This window comes from Pieris rapae, chromosome 2, assembly GCF_905147795.1.
Source record: "Pieris rapae chromosome 2, ilPieRapa1.1, whole genome shotgun sequence".
Lineage (NCBI taxonomy): Eukaryota > Metazoa > Arthropoda > Insecta > Lepidoptera > Pieridae > Pieris > Pieris rapae.
Genome location: NC_059510.1, coordinates 9,656,847 through 9,675,966, shown reverse-complemented (window position 1 = coordinate 9,675,966; position 19,120 = coordinate 9,656,847). Strand labels below are relative to the sequence as shown.

The 19,120-nt window shown below is 34.0% G+C and overlaps 3 protein-coding genes across 3 annotated transcripts; 2 read left to right on the top strand and 1 right to left on the bottom strand.

Moving 5' to 3' along the window:
- The first annotated feature begins 119 nt into the window (after positions 1-119).
- On the top strand, positions 120-7,238 carry LOC110991824 (delta-aminolevulinic acid dehydratase). Its single transcript, XM_022257348.2, has 8 exons — positions 120-484; positions 614-761; positions 1,102-1,318; positions 1,928-2,016; positions 3,525-3,668; positions 4,467-4,583; positions 5,869-5,962; positions 6,767-7,238. The coding sequence occupies exons 1-8, from the start codon at positions 357-359 to the stop codon at positions 6,829-6,831; spliced, it is 1,002 nt and encodes a 333-aa protein (XP_022113040.2). The 5' UTR covers positions 120-356; the 3' UTR covers positions 6,832-7,238.
- A 1,445-nt stretch (positions 7,239-8,683) lies between these two features.
- Positions 8,684-12,008, top strand: LOC110991823 (endoplasmic reticulum chaperone BiP). The gene is made up of 3 exons (XM_022257347.2): positions 8,684-8,826; positions 9,385-9,522; positions 9,749-12,008. The coding sequence occupies exons 2-3, from the start codon at positions 9,404-9,406 to the stop codon at positions 11,592-11,594; spliced, it is 1,965 nt and encodes a 654-aa protein (XP_022113039.1). The 5' UTR covers positions 8,684-8,826; positions 9,385-9,403; the 3' UTR covers positions 11,595-12,008.
- On the bottom strand, positions 12,000-18,992 carry LOC110991836 (adenylate kinase 8). The gene is made up of 12 exons (XM_022257364.2): positions 18,834-18,992; positions 18,390-18,525; positions 18,229-18,314; positions 17,692-17,797; positions 17,233-17,417; positions 16,739-16,952; positions 16,259-16,383; positions 15,643-15,734; positions 15,420-15,493; positions 15,079-15,152; positions 13,716-13,803; positions 12,000-12,216 (listed from the first exon to the last, which is right to left on the bottom strand). Exons 1-12 carry the CDS (start codon positions 18,924-18,926, stop codon positions 12,122-12,124), a joined length of 1,368 nt encoding a protein of 455 aa, XP_022113056.1. The 5' UTR covers positions 18,927-18,992; the 3' UTR covers positions 12,000-12,121.
- Between the last annotated feature and the right edge of the window lie 128 nt (positions 18,993-19,120).

Below are 19,120 nucleotides of genomic sequence, written 5' to 3'. Positions count from 1 at the left end.
GATTATAGTAAGGCGAAGAACTATTACAGCCACTGAGTTTATGTAGCAATCCCTTGTTCATAGACTAATATTGCCATTATGTAAATTGTAAACTTTGTTAACACTATCCTGACTGCTGACAACTTTTAGGAATATTTTTAAATCTCAATTTGTATTTTGTAATTTGTAGTCTTGATTGTTCATTGTACTCGGAAGTATGTGAATGTACAATCATTTTCGGCAAAGAATTAAGTTTTGCGATACTGTATCGACGTACTTTATTTTTATTAGAGTTACCTGTTTCTGTGAATTAAAGGCTAGCTCAATAGTCCGATAATTAAAATATCTACGTGAACTAGTATTTTTATAACAGAAAAATGAGTGACCTCTTCTTGAGCCCGGAACATGTTCTCCAAGGGGGCTACTTTCATGCCACCTTGAGAAAACTTCAGGAACCCAATACAAGCATTGAGCCGCATAACATAATGTATCCAGTTTTCTTACTGTAAGTTTCGTACATGTTATCTTATCAACTTTGATTTACTGGACTTATTTATTATTAATAGCCACCAGCTATAAGTTAATGATTTATTAAAGGTGTTTTATGTAGATTCATAGTATTATATGTTTTTAGAGAAGACAAAGATGCCATGCAAGCTGTGTCTAGTATGCCAAATGTGTACAGATATGGTATCAACAAATTGATACCAGCTTTAACAGAATTGGTTGATAGGGGCCTTCAATCTATTCTTATATTTGGTATTGTGGAAACTTTACCCAAGGTAAAAAATAGTATTTAATTCATACGTTGGAATACTTCTCTATACATATATGCAATTCTTGGCCCTTTATTTATTTTTTGTTAACTGTAAAAGTCAAACTTCATGTGGGGGATACATTGAAGTGCTAAAGTTTAAATTTATGTGATCAGGACCTACAATATACTATGTACATTATATATTATTCATAGCAGACACAAATCTTATTGAAATAATGAATCTTTGCAGCCTATTCTTGTATTTTTTTCTGATTCACACCATTAATGTCTTTATCATGAATTACATTACTTAATATAAAATGCATTTACAGTAAGCTAAAGTATAGTAATTATATTATTTTTAGGACCCAACAGGCTCCAGTGCTGACTGTCTAGAAAACCCAGTTATTAAAGCTTTGCCGAAAATTAAAGAAGCATTGCCAAACCTTGTAATTGCATGTGATGTGTGTTTATGCCCATATACATCCCATGGGCATTGTGGCATATTGACAAATGGGGCAATAGACCATCCTGAATCAGTTAAAAGAATTGCTGAAGTGGCTCTAGCCTATGCTAAAGCAGGTATTTCCTAAAGCAACATGGTTTGATAGCTTATTCAAAAACTTAGTGGTGTTGCTGATTAATTTGGTTGAAAAAATAATTTATTGTTAAATTGCAATATATGGTGTAATTTAATAAGTATCTGTACAATAGGTTCTTTGGAGTTTATTAATTAGTATCTCAATAATGATAAAAAAAGTAGAGACAAATAAGGATACAACTTCTATTATTATTATTTATTACTACTAGCAAAATAGGACTTGTATATAATATGTATGTTGTCATTTCAGTCTTTACATAACTAGAACTCTATAATTATACAAAACTAATGTAACCATCTCATATACTATTTATATTTGATATCATTAGTAGTTTATGGTATGGTTATCATTTATAAAGTATAACAACATGATATTTAAGGTACAAACAGCCCCCATATTAATTTTTATTCATTAATTCTGCATGATGCACACTTTCCAATTGATTTACTATTTCCACATTACACACATTAAAATGAAGTACCAGCTACAAGCAATAGATATGGCTTGGTTATAAGCAGCATAGTATATATGATTAAATATATGAAACAATCCCAAAATAATTTGTATAATGTTATTTTCCATATTACAGGAGCTCACATTGTAGCCCCCTCGGATATGATGGACAACAGAATTAAAGCAATAAAAGACGCGCTATTCGAGAATAAGTTGCAGAATCAGGTAAGACTGGTTCTATAAGTCTATACAGGATACATTAAGATATTAAAACGAGTTTCAAGTTTTTGTTGTATCTATATAAAAAACATAATTTGATTGTATAAAATACAATATAAATAAGTGTAACTGGCATACATTAAATTGTGAAAAATCAGGTCTTGGGTGCCTTTTACATATTACAATATAAATTTTAATTTATTAGATACAATAAAATTATTATTTAAATATCTTTGACATTTACGATTTAAAAATTGAATATGTTGATCAAGCCAACAACTGAGTAGATACAATATTTATTGTATCATTATTTATACAATATAAAAAGTATCGTAGTTAAAAAAAGTAATACATATATACAAAAAATACAATCCCGATTAAATAATGTTGATAAGCACAAGAAAATATAATACGACTTGTCTGCTTATTAGCACAAAGTTAAATAATAACTTTAATTTATAAAATTCTATCCTTCTTAACTTAGGAAGCATTTTGATGCAGTTTCTTTTACAATAATCACAATTAGTTTTTTTTAATTTGGAATACAGATACGCTTCATTTCAATTTCCATATTTAATATTATATATAGAAAATTAAGCAACGAAACAGGTTTAGTTTATGTCCAAAATCCAAATTGTCATTGGTACGTGTCGTCGACGATTCCATAGAAAACGCATTTGAATTTGACATCCGTTCTTTACTTCCGTCGTATTCGTAGATTTTGGTACTTTCGTTAAAAAAAATCATAAGTCACTCTTAAAAACTCATAGATTTAAATTTATTTGATTCGTATGTTCATAAATTAACACAGCATTTGTTATAATTAACTGATAAAAATTATCATGTTTCAACTGAGGTTAACTAACTGATATACATATATAGTATGTCATCTAGTTAAAATGTTCGTAATTCGCGAACTATTGTAATATTTTTGTTTAATGTCTTTAATGTAATTAAATAAAAATGTCATAATGTTAGCGAATTGGAAAATCGTATACATCGCGGTTTGGTTGGGACGGTGATGTAAAATGAAAATAAATATTAAGCGATCTAGGGTATAAACAAAAAAAAAACGCTTGATTCAAAACGTATAAGAACAGATCGTCTGGTATCACGAACAACGATGTTCATGTTAAACAAACGCTTTGTTTATTTAACGTGACCTTATTCTAATTTACGTGATTTAATTCGAGCAAATTATATAAATGTATCAATATCATGGACATAATAATTATTATGTTCTCACGATAAAGGAATTACTTACATAATCTAGTTATTTTTATTTAAGTTTATCTATTAACAAAAGCACATTTATTCTACCCCTAGTTACTAACTAGACCACACTTCATACCTATTCTTTTGTAGTCTATATTTCTTAATCATTACCAGTTATGATTTAATGTTTGTCCATTGATGACCCTATTTATCACGCTGTATATATAAACGTCATAAATCACATTTTTGTAAAAGAATATTGTATATATTTTCTTATGAAATGTATTTGTTTGTTACAGGTGTCTGTATTATCGTATTCATGCAAGTTCGCTTCATCCATGTATGGTCCGTTCAGGGATACCATGAAGAGTTCACCTATGGCCGGTGACAGAAAGTGTTACCAGCTGCCACCAGGCAGTTCTGGACTCGCTGCCAGGGCTGCGGTACGTTCAGTGTTACAAGATAAAATTTTAACGCTAGGAGTTATTCGTCTCTTTCAGTCAAACTTTTATTACGGCGTAGTTCAAAGAGACGTATCAATACTTTTTAAAATAGAGTTTTTAGAGAAGTATTCAAAATTCATTCTAACCGGCTTAAGCCGGCTATGCACCTATTAAAAATGAGTGTCCATTGGTTGATTGGTTGGCTGCGATGACTGCCCTTTTTGGGCGTCCCGCAGGCTCGTTTTCCCCCCTATTATATATTTATATATGTATATAGAGTATTGATTACTGATACAGTTTTTAAGATAATGGTTTATAATCTGTAATTTAATGGTATTATATTGTTTTTTTATGTAATAGGAGGCAAACGGCCAGAAGGCTCATGTGATTTTAAGCGATACCGCCGCCCATGGACACTCACATTCCCCGGATGGATGATGTTCTGCTCATCCTATAATGTAAAGGGTGTATCCTCGACACTTCTAGCCACGGACAGAGTGCCACAAAACTCCAGTGACTCGTGTCTAGAAGTATTGTCTTTTAATAACATAACTTAGTGTCTAGAAGTTATATAATATATATGCTTAGCTGTTTGCAAGGTTATGACGTATTAGGGTATGACATGATCGCAGTGATTGTATGCTTTTTATATTATTTAATTCATTACCCATATGGGATGCTTTTCTACGACTATATACATAATTAGAGGTCTTTAGAGCACGAATAAATATGTATAGTTATGTCTAGTTGTGATTTAATTCTTTATTTGAAAATTAATAAATTTAAATTTTGTCGCAGGCACGTGACGTTGCCGAAGGAGCGGACTTCTTGATGGTAAAACCTGGTCTTCCATACCTCGACATCGTGCGACAGACAAAAGACCGTTACCCCAATCACCCTCTCTTCATATACCAGGTATTTAGAAACAGCTGATGTAAACGAAACTAAAGAACGCACGAACCGAACAATTGGACAAAGTATTTGTCTCTTTTGTTTTTATTCAAACACTACAAGCACGATAAGGACAAAGTATTTGAAAATAATAAGGGTCTCTTTGACATTCGTAAACGGGAGTCGTAAGGTGGCGATTGACATGAGCATTTAGCCGTATCGTAACATTCAAGGCAAGCCCGTTATTAGTAGCGGCACGAAACTCTAGCGCTGACCGTTATTGCGCAGAAGTAAAAAATAAGGTACCTGAGGGGGGCTAGTGTAATGAAGAGCGTCGATTGGCTCTCCAGTCGCATTCCGTCCCCCGCACCACAGTACACATGCTCAGCAATCCCCTCCACGTATCGGCCAGCGCTAGACTTACGTGCCTATAATAATACGTTACGTCATTACCTGTCTGATCTAGGCGAGCACTATGCTAAAATTAAGGCATAACTTAACACTAAAGGATTCGATTAATACCGCCGACCGATCGGCTTGCTGCGTAACGTAAAGTTACGTTACGTTACGATACAATGTTACAAGTCAGTCGCCGGCTGTAGTTAGCGCTAAGTAAGATTCAGAAACGAGACTTGGGGCGAATTATGACATCCGTAAGTTAAATTCAATACATTTTTGACGAAAGGAAGTCAGACTTAGCGCTAAGCTGCAATATTATTCTAAAACCGTAGATTTTAAAGATTCATGGTGTGGACATATTGGCCTTGTTGGACTTCATTGAATCTAGAAGACATCTAGAAGACAAATTTTATTACCTATTAATATTGTTTCTGTCTATTTACAACAATACTTTTAACCTCACCAACTTTTATGCCCTCAAACCCAAATGCCAATGCTTGGCTACATTTATTTTTAAAGTAATTAAAAATGTGGTCTAGTGCACATACAAGCTCCTAAACAAATACAGTCCTAAAATGAAATTAATGTACTAGAGTAGTGTTGGCCTAGTATCTTCAGCGTACGACTCTCATACCTGAGCTCGTAGGTTCGAGCCCCGGCTGTGCACCTTTCTTTCTGTGGTCGCATTTAACATTCGCTCGAACGGTGAAGAAAAATATCGTGAGGAAACCGGCTTGCCTTAGACCAAAAAGTCGATGATGTCAGGCACAGGAGGCTTATCACCTACTTGCCTATTAGATTTAAATATGGTCATGAAACTGATTCAGAAATCTGAGGCCCATAGCTAAAAGGTTGTAGCTCCCCTGCTTTATTTTTTATAAACATTAACTACTTATAAAATTCATTATAGGTGTCTGGAGAGTACGCTATGATATCCAAAAGTGGTGAGGGAAGTGAAATGGAGGCTGTTCTTATGGAGACACTGCTGTGTATGCGCAGAGCGGGTATATTTTTCATATTATTTTATTTTATTATTAACTAAGGTTTAAAACTAAGGTCACCGTGACGACGCACGCTGTAAAGCACGCGAAACGTCGATTAAATTTAAAATTATGTTTAAATAATTATAAGTTACAATTATACATAACTTCAACCGTTAAAAAAGGGTTTTTTTTAAATGTGTAAAAGTTATGTTAATAAAAGACAATACTAAGGAAACTGTTTATTTTGATCTGTCTTTATATACCGAGAACGATTTGAGTGTAATATGTACAATAGGATTAAGATTGAGGCCTCCCTAGTAAGTCAGAGACCTGTGACAGGGAAGCTTCGCTCTTCTTTAAATTTACAAAGTTTCAACAAGTTGTATTCGAAGCAATTGATTTAAAGTAAAATAAAATAAAAAACGAGTGAGAGTGTTGGCTCGGAATAACGTAAGCGTTTGTTACAGTTTTATATCCTTTGTCTAACTAACTTTGTCGTAACTATTTTTTTATGTTAAAATAATAACAAAAATAACAGTAAAATTTGATGCTAAATAAGTTCCATATTGAATATAGAATTGATTTAGCATCCAATTCTCCATAGCAATTTAGAGAATTTTGAAATAAGATTTCGTGCCGTTTTAAGAGAGTTCCTCACGCAGTAGAAAACTGGAAATTAAATATTATATGACATATGCTGGTAACTTCTGTAGATTCTAGAAATATGCAGTTGATATGCAATTTTCTATAAGAAATTGGGTGTAACCAAAACTTCTATTGTATATATACACATATATAGTTTTTCTTAATAATATTTTTTTTCAGGGGCCGACTGCATTATAACCTACTTCGCACCTTTAATTTTGAATATTATAGCAAAAAAACATTGAATGATGGATGGACCTACACAAGAATGAACAAAGCTGTTTCATTAAATTAAAAGAAATATTATAACTAATATGTATAAGGCAAAATATATTAGTTTTAATTTTAGATAAACTATGTGAGCTAATACTATCTCTCTCTCTAATTCTATTTTATGTATGAGATAGGGAGAGAAAAATAAAATTGTATTTTATAAAATAATTTTATTAATACAATTCGATATTTTTCAGGCCATAAGGTAGAATTAGCTATGTGTATATTATGTTGTATCGACGTGAAATCAATTTAATTGTATGGTTTTGTAAATTGTATAAATTGGTGCTAAAATTTTGATTATAATTGGTTTATTTGCTCAATTTGTTGTTTTAAGTACAATTTCTGTTGTGATGGTTTTAATACATTTTTATTTAAGTGTACTTTATTATTTAATCCCGTAAATAATCCCTAAAATAAATGTAAATTGAAGCAGAAACAGCTACACATACACACAACGTACATCACACATACTTAATTCGTTTTCTATAGTATAATTAAATCTATCTATTCAAAAATACATTACATGTACGGTGAACATAATTTTAAAAAAAAAAAAAGAAAAATTCATCTAGTAATAGGGTTACCCATAATATGTGCACGATGCAAGGAAGATACGTATTATATGTGACTCCAATGGACAAAACTTCCTTTAAACCACTTTAGCAAACAGGCTTCAAAGTCTAAAGCGTCGCCAGCTTTTTGTCGAAAGAAGGTCAAGAGGCCAGTAATTGAGGGTAGGAAAAGTATTAATTGTATAAAGCAACTAGCTGCCCCGCGAACTTCTCCGTAATGAGAATTTATTGAGCCTACCTGTTATATACCAATATGGAACATTTTGCTATGCTATCCCAGAGACTGTTCGGTTTTCCGGAATGAAATCTTTTTAGGTTGTTATGTGAATTTTTCTCTGTATAAACCTCAGAGTTCACAACATAAGTTTTTATTAATGAAAAAAAATAGGGATTGATTTTAAGGGTTAAAAATTCAGGGCTACATGTATTTACTAATGCTGTATTATAAAAACATTTTTTTTTAAATCTAAAATTGAAAAAGAAATATTCCTAAATGAAAACGAAATACATTTAGGGGGATGAAAAATAGATGTTGTCCGATTCTCAGACTTACCCAATATGCACACAAAATTTCATGAGAATCGGGAAAGCCGTTTCGGAGGAGTTTAACCACAAACACCGCGACACGAGAATTTTATATATAAGATTGTAAATTTTAACGTGTACTGTGCAAGTAAAATAGTAATTAGTAGCCAATAAGACAAATTAAGCAAGAAATTTATAAAAAGGGATATTTCGTCCCTGCCTGTATATATTTTATTCCTATAATTCCCAGAATTAATTGTTTGGTGTTATGAAGTACCTACTGATGATATAGGGGTACTGACATTCTCTTAGGAAATAGACAATGACAATGAAACACAATACATGATAAATTAGCCCAAAATAAATCTTGTTATTATAACAAGTGAGCTTTATAATATTTAATCGAAATCATAAAAATATAGTTAAATCGAAATTGCTTTAATGAGACTGAAATAAAAACTATTAAAATATTAGGTCAGCGTTGTTACCAAATAATATTCTACTTTGATAACATTTTGAAATTCACGCCAAAACTTCGTCATGCACTTTCGTGGCGACATCGGTACACCTCCGCATGAGTAAACTTGCCAGCAACAAACGTGGGCCAATCACATTAAACCAAATCAGTTTACTTGTACCAATCAAAAGCGCCGCTGTAAAGCATCATCATTTGATTGACCAATGACGTTAGCACACGCTCAACTCTAATGCTAAATAACAGAGACGTCTGCGTTGACAATTTCAGTTTTTTCCAAGCCATTGTACGTTGAAGACTGTGAAAAGTGTATGCGCTCAAATCGTATAAAGTGTTCTACTACAGTAGAAGTGCAACGTTAATTCATATAATACGTTTTTTTATTAGTTAAGGTAAGATTCTGCATATTTATTAATTATTATATAAATTCAGAGATTTTAACCTTAAATTATAACCTTTTTCGATTATCTTTTGCGGGCTGCGGCATCCTGTTATTAACGATTAAATATATTTTCATTAAGAAGATTCTATAAATATCAAAATAGTTTAACTTTTTTATTAGTTTCCATTGCTATAAATTAAAAGTGTAATGAAGTATCTTACACGTCAAAGAATTTTCTCGATGACATCTCGCTTAGGTAGATGCCGTCGTAATTTCTAATGGACCGGCGCGATGGCCCACTTAACTATTTATTATACCGTTATCTATTCCGTTATAGCCCACTTTCAGTTTCATTAACCGTTCCAAGTGTACGTGTTTCGGTTAGATAGGTACTTTGCTTGACACGTTACTATGACGTGTCCCTGCGAAATCAGATTACGAGGCATGATCTTAAAGCTCTCCTAACTGTCCTTCAACAGTTTTTTGAACTTAAGTCTATTTCTAGATGCTTCGATAAAGCATTTAAATCTTGAAGACCCCTTTAAAAACTGTTTTTTTTTTATTATAGAATCTTGCAATCGCACAAAATGCGGTGGTATTTATTGGCGCTAGCTTGCGTCCTGGCGGTCTACGCCGAGGACAAGAAGGAAAAGGACAAGGATATTGGTACTGTCATTGGTATTGACTTGGGTACCACATATTCATGGTAAGTTTATATTATAAATAATAATTTTATGTTTCAATAATTTGGGACAAATAACAATATTTTCCATTTTTCCATTTTGAATGTTTAATTAAATAAATAATTAAACTAGGAATGAAAGAAAAACAGTACAAATATTTGATTTTTTTTATGTATGTATTTAAATACATGCAGTACATCAATTTGATCTTTGAAGTTCATGTTAAACAGTAAGTATTTTTGTCCACAGTGTTGGTGTTTACAAGAATGGTAGAGTTGAGATTATAGCCAACGACCAGGGTAACCGTATCACTCCGTCATATGTAGCCTTCACTGCTGATGGTGAACGTCTTATTGGAGATGCCGCAAAGAACCAGCTCACTACAAATCCTGAAAATACAGTATTTGATGCTAAGCGTCTTATTGGTCGTGAATGGACAGACTCCACTGTCCAACATGATGTCAAATTCTTCCCCTTCAAGGTAGTTGAGAAGAACACCAAACCTCATGTGGCTGTGAAAACTGCCCAAGGAGACAAGGTGTTTGCACCTGAAGAAATCTCAGCTATGGTGCTGACTAAGATGAAGGAAACTGCTGAAGCTTATCTTGGCAAGAAGGTTACCCACGCTGTCGTAACTGTACCCGCCTACTTCAACGACGCTCAACGTCAAGCGACCAAAGATGCTGGAGTAATTGCTGGCCTCAACGTCATGAGAATAATTAACGAGCCTACCGCTGCTGCAATTGCCTACGGTCTCGACAAGAAAGACGGAGAAAAGAATGTGCTTGTATTTGATTTAGGTGGTGGTACATTTGATGTCTCACTTCTGACCATTGACAACGGCGTGTTTGAAGTAGTTGCAACCAATGGTGACACTCACTTGGGAGGTGAAGACTTCGACCAGAGAGTTATGGAACACTTCATCAAACTGTACAAAAAGAAGAAGGGCAAGGACATCAGGAAAGATAACCGTGCCGTACAAAAACTCCGTCGTGAAGTTGAGAAGGCAAAGAGAGCTCTGTCATCCAGTCACCAAGTAAAGATCGAAATTGAATCCTTCTTTGAAGGAGACGATTTCTCTGAAACCTTAACTAGAGCTAAGTTTGAAGAATTGAACATGGACCTGTTCAGATCTACATTGAAACCAGTACAGAAAGTATTAGAAGATGCCGACATGAACAAGAAAGATGTTGATGAAATCGTACTTGTTGGAGGTTCAACACGTATTCCTAAAGTGCAACAACTGGTCAAGGAATTCTTCAACGGCAAAGAGCCATCCAGAGGCATAAACCCCGATGAAGCTGTCGCTTACGGTGCTGCCGTCCAAGCTGGAGTACTAAGTGGAGAACAGGATACTGACGCTATCGTGCTTTTGGATGTAAACCCTCTTACTATGGGTATCGAAACTGTCGGCGGCGTTATGACCAAACTTATCCCACGTAACACTGTCATCCCCACCAAGAAATCGCAGATCTTCTCAACTGCCAGTGACAACCAGCACACCGTTACCATCCAAGTTTACGAAGGTGAACGTCCAATGACCAAGGACAACCATTTGCTTGGAAAGTTCGATTTAACTGGCATTCCTCCTGCACCTAGAGGAATTCCACAAATCGAGGTCACCTTCGAAATTGACGCCAACGGTATCCTCCAAGTATCCGCTGAAGATAAGGGAACAGGAAACAGGGAAAAGATTGTCATTACAAACGATCAGAACAGACTAACACCAGAAGATATCGAGAGAATGATCAAGGATGCAGAGAAATTCGCAGATGACGACAAGAAACTAAAGGAACGCGTTGAAGCTAGAAATGAATTAGAAAGCTACGCCTACTCTATCAAGAACCAACTCCAAGACAAGGAAAAATTAGGCGCTAAAGTAAGTGAAGATGAAAAGACCAAAATGGAGGAAGCTATTGATGCAGCTATCAAATGGTTAGAAGATAACCAAGACGTCGATGCTGAAGAGTACAAGAAGCAAAAGAAGACGGTCGAAGATGTAGTCCAACCAATAATTGCCAAGTTATACCAAGGTCAAGGTGGAGTACCACCTCCAGGTCCAGGCGAAGACGACGAGTTCAAGGACGAGTTGTAAGAGACTGATAACCGAGTGATAGCCAAATGTGATCTCCGTCGCTGCGGGGTGTGATCGCACAACCCGTATCTCAAGCGGACTCGTGTTTTAGCTCGCGTGTATTTATTTGTGTGCGTCGGCGGTGGTTGGACATATTTGCCAAATATACAGTCGGCACTGTTTTTGTTAGAAATTTGTTGACTGTATAAGCCACTCATTGTATGACTGATTGTGTGTTTTGTAAAAAATAATGCATTTTTTAATTTAATAGAATTGTGAGATGTTCTACTTGGTCTCATCGCGAGACTTCCGTGTTCTGTATGTATAATATTGTTTTTGAGACTGCTGAATTGTTAGTTCTTAATTAGCAGATTAATTAATAATTATGATAGTGGTACGGAGGAGTACATAATAAAACAATTTTTCTATTAAGAATATATTTATTTAATTTTTTCACCCAAATCCGAAAGTTACGTTAGAAACGTAACATCTTTGCAAAAATAAAAATTAACGTAAACTCAGTAATACATAAAATTAATTTGGTATATTTAGTCGCCGCATACATTCCGCAATTGAGAACAATATTCAATGTTGAATGCTGGAGCTGCCATGATAGCAGCCTGGATACGAACTTGAATTTGATCTAAAAAAATAATAGTACATTCTATCTGGACTCGTAACTAATAACTGGTACTAATAGGCAGTTGCATTGTTACTGCGAACAACTTTTTATTAACTTCTTATTGGTATAAATCACTAATAATTTAGAATCTAGTCTCTTATCTTTTCTTCGGTTCTCTCTGTGAAACTGTCGTAACAATGAATAAGCCGAGCAATGCAAGCGGAAAATTTATAAATTAGTGGCATGCATGTGGAACAGTCTTCCACAGATAGTATTGCGAAAGTAATTTCGTAAAATAATTAGTAAAGTAAAAAATGTAGCTAAAGAGATGCTTCTCTATAAACTTAGAAAAAGTCGTTCGTAGATTCGAGGTTGGTTAACAAGAAAGCATTTGGGTGCAATGTAGTTAGTCTAGAATTAGCTGAAGAAGATCCTGTGACTTTTGAAAACTATTTTCAAATGAGTGAAGATAATTTTACTTTCTTACTGAGAAGAATGTTTATCAAAATATATAAACAAGATACGAATCAAATCAACATCATTTATTCATTTAGGTAACACAATGTACACGACCATCAAAAGAAATAGAGCTAAACTTTAACTTCGTTTCACATTTCGTAATGTAATTCCGGCTTTAGTCAACGATGCAAATTGCAATCTACTAAATTTTTTATGATGAGTAAGCCATAGGAAGCGCCCATTTTTATGAATTTTTATTTTCATTAAAAATTACCCATCTACTTTTTGTTCGTTACGTTCTTCACGGAAAAAATAGCGTTGTGTTACTTGAGTAAGATAAAATAAAAAAATAAAATACGTTTATTTTGGAACATAAGATCATTAAGGTATCATTTAGTCCACGTCATTAAATTTGAACCTGGCATCCCTACTCATGGGCAAAGATACTGATACATATATAATTGGTAAACGTTTTATTAAATAAAAGTATTATCTTAATGGCCCAAGAGATTAAAAAGGCAAAAACATTTATAAAATGGAGTTGGAAACAATTTGTTTGTTTCTCGAAATTTCAAACCTATGTCAAGACTTGTTGCTATTAAAATTATCGAAATATTGATTAAAAAGTCACGTAACGAAGGAGCAATGAAATAAATTGATAAAAAATAATTAATGTTTCAACGCTGCAATTGTTGACTTACGTAATTTTCAAAAGTCGATTTGAAATCTTTACAACAAATCGCTTATTATACGTGCTTTATCAAGTTTTATTATCAAAATACGATTTATTTTCAAACGATTAAGAAAACTTGTCGTTATTGAAAGAGAGATTTAAGATAACATATCGGTTGTCAGTTCCAGGTGATGCTAACTATTGTAGTGTAAATATTTAATTGTTCTTTTTAACCCGCGGTTTCACCTGAATCCATTCAGCCGCTGCGTATTAAGGACTTTTATATGAATAAGTGTTTTCTGATACGTTAATTTAATCAAACAAATCTTAAACTATAAATTATGAAAGTGTACTGCTATACACGCTTCTACACAATAATATTTTTTACCTATTTGCTCAGTCCCATCAATTTCAGCTGCAGTTATGCCAGATGCTGCCCTCAGTTCCGCCAGAGTTTCCGTAAAAAATGTGTCCAGCTTAAAATGTTTATACGATTATTTACAAATTATAATAAATGCGCAGCGAATAAAAATTTCCGCATTTAAAGGCCAGATATAATAATTATACGAGCGACTGCGCGCCAAACAGTAGTTCTCTTCTCTTTCTACATTACCTACCCATTAACGCCCAAACCCTATCTATGGTCATCTGAGATAGACATACATATATTGATAAAAGTGTGCCAATAACCAATGAACAGATTTGGTTTGGTTTGGTTATTGGAATGCAAATAGGAGATCGATCGACTGTCACGATCTGATCTCAGATCTGATTGTTGATTAATTATTGGGTTTGGACGTAAAAAGTAGGTACAATAGAACAATCGAATGTCAGAACTGTCCTTTCTTTATAAGGACGTCAACCATATAAAACATTCGACAGTTCTATAGAATACTGTAGCAGAGCTACTTGATTCCATGCACGAAGTCGTTACACTTTTTATTATTCACACCACACGTAAATATGTCAATGGGTTAAAAAACCGTATTGAAAAAAGTATGCGTACGTCATTATACTGTTATGTACATACGGTGCTAATGATGTAGATAAAGTCGGTAAAGAAAAATTCACGACAGTCCATTGACCTTTCAGATCGGTCAATGGCTTGAATTTAAAATAGATTTTAGAATGCCTTTAATTCAAATTCAAAAATAATTTATTAATGTAGGTAACATAATGTACACTTATAAACGGCAAAAAATGAAATATACATTGAATGCTTCTAATTTTACATTTACTGCCAGTTCTCAAATCAAAGGCGTAGAACGGAAGAGAAGAACTTTCCGCCACTCTTTTTAATCGCCAAGTTTTTTCTTTTACACAACGTTTGTTAGGACTTAGGAGCTGGAACCGTTATGTCCATGTGACATCTTGAGTAATAAAGGATAATAAAATAAATAAAAAACAAAGATCCTCTATCAGCAAGATGTATGGTGAAATAGGAGCACACACATTCATATTAATGCTATAGCTAACGAAATATCAATTTTAGAGTTCATAGTCTTGATTTCATAATTTATTCTTATTAAATTATTTATAATCTACAACATTATAGTATTGAAACATAGATACAAAAAAAAACTAAAATGTATGAAGTTTGGTACCTGTGGCAGAGGAAAAAACTATCTAGCTACGGGGACATCGGTACTACCTGACACCATAAAACTTACTTTAATAACTGTCTTCATATTTGTTAACTTTTACAATTATATGACACGATATATTTGAACGTGTCTCTTGGTATGTCTTACCTCGACATCGAGTTTTTCCGCATCATCGAACTGAGATACAACTCTGGGCCCGGATCCCATCGGCATTTCGTGACCTGGTGGCGTTGTATAATATTTTATGATATTTACATAATACTACTGAAGAGCTAATGATGAAGAACATTGTCAACAAACCCTAAATGATATCAGTAAGAATCGTGTCACTGACATTAGAGTGTTTGCTTGTGGAAAAGAATATCTTTAAATTCGTCAAGTCAACTTGTATCAGAAAGAATCTATTAGAAAAACAAATGAGCACGATACAGATCCGGAAATCTGAGGCAGCAACGCCCTTTTTTCTGAAATATATAATTCTAACTTACCAGTGCACCAGTCCACTCCGCGTGCTTTAATACGTTCTCGGCAAATCTTCTCATTGACATTCAAAAATATTACCCTATACATTTAAAATGAATTAATGTTTCGATCCCTTATTCAATATCTCTAAGTAACTTATCATGTACAATAATTGATTTAAAACAATTTACCTTACAATTAAATACATTATATTTAAAATAATAAGAAATGAATTAGTTTTATAATAACCGATTGGGTGGTGTCGGCATCAGGTCAAGTAATTCAAAGTCGGTGCCCGAAGATGGGTAACCTGTCAATATCCAACCATGATCGATGCAATCCTAAATGAGCAAAATAAAAAAAAATGAATTCCTCAACCAATCAATTCAATCAGGCGTAAATCACTCTTACCAACGTTTAATTTTTTTGTTAAAAATATCATTGTTTTGTTGTTCGCGTCATAGGAGTATTTAGTCATAGTACGATGAATTGGTAAACCGTAAAAGCTGACTATACTATAATATAAATTCAGTTACTAGTATGTAACTATTATAATTGTCGTTGGCAAATCTAAATAACTAGTTCTCTTCATTGTAGATACGTAAGTAAAGAATTCATATTTCTATACTGGGAATATGTGGAAACTTGTAACAACAAAATGGACTGGTATGGACCTACTGGAAAGAGATTAATAGGAAGACGAGTTTACTAAACCAGACGTATTGGTTTTAAATTTGTAAAATTATTTACAAAGATTATTACTATCGTGTAATAAGTATGGTTTGAGTAAAAAATGTCATCAATAATCGTTTATGTAATTAGTTGTTACTCGTGTATAAGCAATGGTTTTCGGTATAGAACATACCTTCATTGCAATACGTCGTCTAACAATTTCTGCGCGTAATTCCACGCTGCAGCCAAACTTGCGTAGTTTCTCACCAACGTCATCACGTTTCACTTTCGCTTCATTGAATAGCGTGTCATAATCCACTGAAAAATGTTATGGTTTTATTATAGATGCAGACAGAAACCTCGTACTATTTTAGACGAAAATACTTTTTCATACAGAATAATTTTTATGGTGCAATTTTACAAATTCAGTTGCTGGTCCATAAAAACAGTGTGTGTGAATTGCAACAGAGTACAATGTCGAAATATTACGCGTCTTATTGGCCCTTGAGTTCCTTCCTTAGCCGTACCATGTTTTAAGTCTATACCTAGTACCTATACATTTTGTCCTGTCAGAAACCAGAGTAATTTGTTTAACTTGACTTGCGGCGCTGGTAACAAAGGCTAGTCGTTATGTTTTCCTTTCTTAAACTTAAGTAGTTAAAGCTTTACGTACAACAGACAAGGTCAAAATGCTTAGCAGCTGTCCGGGCCTGTGTTCGTCTTCCGGACCCCCGAGGTCCAATTAACAATACTCGGTAGGTTCCCGGAGCTCCTATAGCGTGCACCCCTTGTTTTGGCCCCTGAGCCCCAGATGCACAGGCTCTTATTGCGTTGAAACACTTCATGCCTTGTATCTCATGGTCATCTTCAGGATCAATGTAGACTTCCTAGAATTAATCGTAATATTTTTATATTAAAAGTTCGAAATAGTATTATCCAGCCTTTACTTTAGCTTAGTTAAAATATTTCGCGTTTTTTTATAAAAAAATATACGTATTGTTTCCTTAGAAACTTTTAAGTTAAACAAAACAAATATAGATAATGACTCTGATGCAAGAACTTGCTAAAAGGATTATAACAGTCGCATCAGATGTCTTAATAATGTAATTGTCAGTCAATTGAAGCTCTGTGCAAATATTTTATTTTCAAACTTAATTATTTCCCAACCTTTAACGTAGACTTATAAACAAACTTAAGTCCTTCAAAATCCTGCTCGTTAAACCCTCTTGGTGCAGTCCAAGGATCGTCATCTACATGAGCCACTGGTGGTGAGGGAATGAGAACCAAGGTAACTGTCGGAAGAACTCCATCTTGTTGAAGACATTGAGCTTCCCGAACTGAGCATGGGTGGTCTGGAACAGACATAAAGCCATATCTCGAACCCAAAAATTTACGCTAACAGTGACATTTGACCCTAACGATTTTTGGTGCAATCTAACTCATTTTGTCTCTCTGTGTCAAGCATAGGTACACCTAGAACGATCGAATCCCGCTTTTTAAACTAAAGTACTCTTTCGTCTCTTACTCTGAAATGAGTGTTTAACTGTGATGAGAAGAGACATAGGTACTTTTTTAAAAGTAGCACAGCTTTATTTTTTATAAATAACCTTAGTCGATTAGTATTACCGAACATAAGCCATCCTGAATGAGGCACAGGATCCTTTAGAGTAAGATTTTTCGCCACCTCTGACAACAACTCCGGTGAAATGCATCTGGGCAAGTATTTATCATGCTGAAATTTACCAATAAATAAATAAATCAGTGGCGCTACAACCTTTTTAGGTCTCGGCCTCAGATTTATGAATCTGTATCATGATGAGCATCCAGTGCCTGACACATGCCGCCAACGTTTTGGTTCTAAGGCGAGCCGTTTTTGTCACGATGTTTTCCTTCACCGTTCGAGTGAATGTTAAATGGGCACATAGAAAGAAAGTCCATTGGCGCACAGCCGGGAATCGAACTTACGACCTCAGGGATAAGAGTCGCATGCGGAACCCACTAGGGCAACACCATTTATGGTCGTTTTACATTGCATATAACAATACAGTTATGGCACTCTTAAATTTTAAAGAAAAATAATTGCAATCAGCTATTTACAGTCACTCGGAAAAATCCTATAACTAATATACTCGTAGTTTAAATCTAAAACATTATATTATATACCTTTTCATAACGGTCCAACAAACATCGACGTGTCAAAACCACAAATCCAAGATCCTTTATCATTTCATGAACAAGCTTTTTAATATCTATAGCACATAAATAATTGAAATTTTACGTTATCCAGAGAAAAGTTATTTTGTACCAAATTCCTACTTACTAACCAATTTTTAGTTTCGGTGACACCAAGAGGATAACCTTATCTATATCTTTTGAGTTATGCAAATGTCGCCCGACGAAAACCTTCATGTGCTTTAGATGATCCTTCGGCAGGTGGATCACGAGATCCTGTACCATATCCTAATCATAATAAAAAATATGCTAAATTACTAGATTCAACTTCTTTATTATCCCTATAAATCTTTGCATAAAACGTTACGATGCGGGACGGGGATTGACATAATTCAGTCCCTAGTTATGGTTTATATTATTTTCGATTTTTGATACTTTACACCACATAAATAGCAACTTTAAGGTGTAATAAGTTACTACGTGGTAACGAAACATTTTACTATTAGGTACAGAAGAACGTTACGAATACGTTAAAGAATCTCCAAAAATTGCGTGATGTAATATTTGAACGCACCCTGGTTCAGTTAATAACTCACTTTGAACAGTTTATAAATTCTGTGCTTTTCAAGATATGGTAAAAAAGTATCAGGCATCGTTAAAGGTCTGTTCGTAGCATCTGTTTCCGTCATCGTTACAAATGGCTCAATAACTCTTTTTTAACTTTTAAATAATTAAATTTTCGAACAAATGTTTAAATAAACCGTGTTATGAAATATAATTGATTGACTTATGTCAGTTGCCATTGCTAGCAATGAAATGGCTTCTGATTATTTACGGCTACAAAACGTTGTGGGAAGACTTAACTATAATTTAAAGGGAAACC